Source organism: Vigna unguiculata, chromosome 10 (genome assembly GCF_037176805.1).
Source record: "Vigna unguiculata cultivar grain cowpea cultivar isolate G323 ecotype 2 chromosome 10, ASM3717680v1, whole genome shotgun sequence".
In the NCBI taxonomy this organism is placed as follows: Eukaryota; Viridiplantae; Streptophyta; class Magnoliopsida; order Fabales; family Fabaceae; genus Vigna; species Vigna unguiculata.
The window spans coordinates 13,094,667-13,099,516 of record NC_140801.1 but is presented as its reverse complement, the minus strand read 5'-3'; the positions used below and the strand labels follow the sequence as shown (position 1 = coordinate 13,099,516).

The following is a 4,850-nucleotide window of genomic DNA, read 5'->3' as shown; positions in this document are numbered from 1 at the left end:
ATCAAACAATGCATCAACCAAACACTAAAACTCAAATAAAACCATCATAAACTAAGCGGTGGGTTAAAAGTAAACCAAAAATAATACACGTAGTAATAATTTTGAAATGATATTTATATATTAAACCTATTTTAAAATTAAATATGAAAAAACATAAATTTAGCAATGATGCATTAAGATAGTTAATTTCTTGAAAGAATGTATAATTTATTAAAAATGTATTACCAATTAATATAAGTGCAGAAGATTTAACATAAGTTTTTAAATTCCCCTTTAAAAAAGTGAATTGTAGGGATCTCTACATGGATGGAAAAAAACTAGCTTGCATAATACGAGAGAAAACTTAATCATTTTCAACTTTTGTGCTTATTCCTTTCACTTCATCTTCACTTTGGTTTGATTCGCGATTAACTCCGCACATTCTTTTATTATTAAGGGATTCAATTTGACACTTGGTTAACAAAAACTTTATTTTTTTATGTATAATATCAATTAGCATAAAAATGATTGTATACCATATAACCCACCAAGAGAACATGATCGTAAACCAAGTAATGGATTAAAAGTAACACAACATTAATACACATAATGATGATCTAGAATTGGTATTGATGTATTACAATTATACTACAAATTATATAAGTCATTATAGAAAGATAAATAACTACTTCACATCAAATTTCCTTCAAATACTTATTTGGTCTGCCAAGTAAATGTAGAAATGCCCCATAGCTCCGGTACGAAACTTGTTTTCATATACGGATTCTAGTGTTAGAATTTCACCATCTTCGATCTTGATAGAACCGGGTTTAGGATAACAAACTGACATTCCAACTAGGTAACCCTTTTCATTTCCTGCTTCTTTTCCAGTTCCGTATTTTGGATTTGAAGTGCATAAAACCCTTCCATCCTAAGTTAAGCATAATCGTAAATATAGAGATGATTCAATAAACTTGTTAATTTCTTATAGAAATATAGAAACAAGAACAAAATGCATTCCTAATGAACATATGAATTACACCAAATTTAATGTAAGTTTAACTACATGATACAACTTATATGGGAACAACAAATATCAAATATTACCTGTCCATATAGAGTAACATTAACAACACCGGTGTGCATATGAGCAGTGCCATATACAAGATAACCACCTTTTGTCATTGGTATGTTTGCTTTCTTAATATGAGGGATGTCATTGTAATGATTTCTCGGGATCGTATACTCTGCCTATAACAAATTGAGAAATTAATTTTACTCACATACCGACGAAAAAAGTAATTAATAGCCTAATACTTTTGTTTGGAAAATAGATGAGTTTCAAAAGTTTGCTTATGATTTGTAAAGTATTGTATGTATTGAATAAGTCATCTACCTGACAATCATGAATTGGTGTAGAACCGTTTGATCTTACATGATCAGTTGAATCAAGTATGTAGAACTTAAGAGGCACTTGGTTTTCATCCCAATCAACCCACTTTATTTTGTATCTTAGGGAAAGCTTTCTCGTTGGGCCACGAAAACCATTTCTTAATTTGCATTGTACGTTATCTTGACAACAAAAGAGTCCTCCTTTATAATTTCTAGGCAACAATTGACCATTAATGCCCGTTGTGACATTGTAAAAGTCCTTTGGGAGATTCATAAGCTTACACCTGCACTCTGTACAACCTTTTCTATCTTGTGTTCCACGTGTATCAATAACCATGATGCTAAACAACCATTTTTCTTTAAACCCATGCTTTATTTTCGTAGGATTACCTAATTCAATTGCAAAAGGATCTGGAAGATTTGAAGATGTTCCCCGTGATTCTGCTCCCAAGCCCCAATAATGTGGAAGTAAAAAACCTTGGCATGCACCATCATTTCTTTCAAATTCGATACCATTGCGAAGGTCATGAGATTGTTTAATGTACTGTGACATGGTAATGTTTTCAATATATTTTACAGCAAACCAATGGTGAAGGTAAGTTTCATACAACGGTACTGAATTACCATCTTCATCAACTACTTCAACATCAAAACTTTTGACCCCAATGTGACCCCTTGGAAAGTCAATATCTAATAATGTTTTCACCACAATTTTTCCTGGTCCCACTTCAAAATTTTCAGACAAAAAAGTAGCTGACTTTATATGATTTTCATCAGGCTCTAAAACAATTGAGTGAGTTTTGTCAAATAGCAACATCATTATTGAAAATAAAATTATTGCTCCTCTAGAGATAGTCCTCACATGAACCTACACAAAAATTGTTACCATTAGCCATGAAAATATCTGTATAAGGTCATTCATTTGATAATCTTGTGGATGTTTCAAAGTGCAGTGAAAATGTGTCAAGTGGATAAGAATGAAAAGAAAAGGAAAACTAATAGAACATTGACAATAAAATGTTCATACCATATAAGAAAGAGATATTGTGTTGATCATGGTGATGATTTGTTCTTAGATGAAGACGTATGATAGTTGAAATTTTAAAGCAGGTAAATTTATGAGTATATGAAATTAATTACTAGTTTATATAGGGTGAATCACTAAATGATGATATATTTGGCATAACTAAATTTTAAATTGATGTTGGTTGTCTCTTTTTAGTTCGATTTATAAGGTGTTTGATAATGTATTTAAACCTAAATTAACTTGTATTCACATAGTTTTACAGATCTACAAAACTATTTGGGAACTTTTCAACGATTTGTAGATGTAAACACAACTTGATTAATGATTTGTTTGGGTAAACTTGACATGATTTCACTTTTGTAGTTTGTTTTCTTAAATATCAACATTCTAATATTATATGACAGTATGTTTTGGGCTAAATTATGCTTAAAAGATAAAAAAAAAATATCAATCATATAAATTTAACAAAAGGAAGTTTATTCAAATAAATAGGTAATAAAGGGAAAAGAAATATTATTTTAATAACATTAATTATTGGCACTTAAGACATAGCATATATAAAATTAATTGTAGATAGAGATAATTATAATATCAAATGTTGATTAAGTATGCATGTTTTATCACTATTCATAGTAATTTAGTAAGAAACAAAATGATATCTCTATACGATTTAAATACATTCTAAATACCTCCAAATTTATATAAGTTAATTATATTTTATGGTTGTACTTTAGAAGTTGATTTGTTGTGGCCTTGAATGTTAAAATACTAGAAACAAAAATGTTTATAGCGTAGCTATAACAAAATTAACTTAGCTTTTTTAATCACAATAAACAATGAATTAAACGCACAACAATAGAAGGTTGTGTACTTTTTTAATGTGCAAGTGCTACGATTGTGATATCATTTGTATCAAATGCTGAATAATTAACTTCTAAATAATTCAATGAAAGAAAGATTATAAGACATTTATCATCTTAAAAACACATATGTATGTTGCTCAATGTAATGTGACACAGTAAAAATGGACAACATATGTATAAACTAAAACGAAAATCTGTGAATGTACGTAAACCAATTTATTTAAATGGTTTTATTTTTATAAAAGACAAACAAACACAAAAATAAAAATCATTGGCATCTACTTATTGAGAAAAAGGGGTTAATCAAAGAGAAATTATCATCTTCATTAAAGAGGGACCATAAACTTTTGTAAATCAATCATATAAAAACTACATTGACTCTAAAAAAATCACTCCTTTTCTGGTCCAAAAGGTTATGAAAAAGGAAAAAAGAAACATGATTCTTTATTCCTTGAATTTATACTATTTTGATGGTTTTGACTTTTGTTTCGGGTATAGGGTTGAACGTCCACTTAAAACAATTTCCTGGTCTTTTGACTCTGGTGTTATCCTCTTCGTGCCAGGGTAATCTATTTGCCAACTAATGAGGGGTTACTTCTTAAAGGTGCTCCAATGCTAATCTAAGCTCAGGTTCAATCGGTTTAAACAATTAACGTTATATTAAAAGTTTAATGAATGTCTGAACAACTACACATTTGACGTGTATTTCTAGTTTTCTCCATGGGCTTTTTATTAGGTATGAACTAATTACGACCCAATTTCCTTTAAACATTCTTAACGACATGTTTATGTTAATTAGATGTTTAGCTGATTTTAATAATGACTTTCCACATTTGAGCGGTTGGTTATACTCTATTCAGCACGGTTTGTACCGTTGGCACATACAATACAACTTTATTATTCTCTTCAGACACTTCCTAGTATTTAGGAGAGATAAATTTATATTCTTAATTGAATCTTATATTGAATCATATGATCAAGTGCCTATTTAATTTAACACTTATCTTGAAACATCTTTTAATGGCATGGCCTCTTCCGTTAAATCATAAGTTCTTCATCCTCATATTATCTTTTCTGCCTTTCAAACTTTGAATGGAATGTTATTTCCTTTTCAAATTTATGATATTCTCTAACCATGTACACACGCATAATATATACATACATACATATATACATATATATATGTATATATATATATGTATATATATATATACATATATATGTATATATGTATATATATATATATATATACATATATATGTATATATATATATATATATACATATATACATATATATGTATATATATATATATATATATATATATATATATATATATATGTATATATATTGATGTTCTTTCATCTTTTAGGAAATCTTTCACTCTGATATAATTAAATAGATTTAACTTGTGTCCAATTGCATGCTTCTAAGAATTTATATCTTATCTTTTCTATATATCCTTGTTCTCTTATTTTTGTATTCTTGCTCTTATTCCATTCTCTCATGCAAACTTTCACACTTAATCATATGAATTAAATTTTTGTTTAATGGTGGGTATCATTGAGATGCATGTTGTTAATTTTATAC

The 4,850-nt window shown here is 28.5% G+C and overlaps 1 protein-coding gene across 1 annotated transcript; it reads right to left on the bottom strand.

Moving 5' to 3' along the window:
• Positions 1 to 1,258: 1,258 nt before the first annotated feature.
• Positions 1,259 to 2,452, bottom strand: LOC146882166 (uncharacterized). The gene has a single exon (XM_085667305.1). The coding sequence runs from the start codon at positions 2,189 to 2,191 to the stop codon at positions 1,259 to 1,261; it is 933 nt and encodes a 310-aa protein (XP_085523431.1). The 5' UTR covers positions 2,192 to 2,452.
• Positions 2,453 to 4,850: the final 2,398 nt, after the last annotated feature.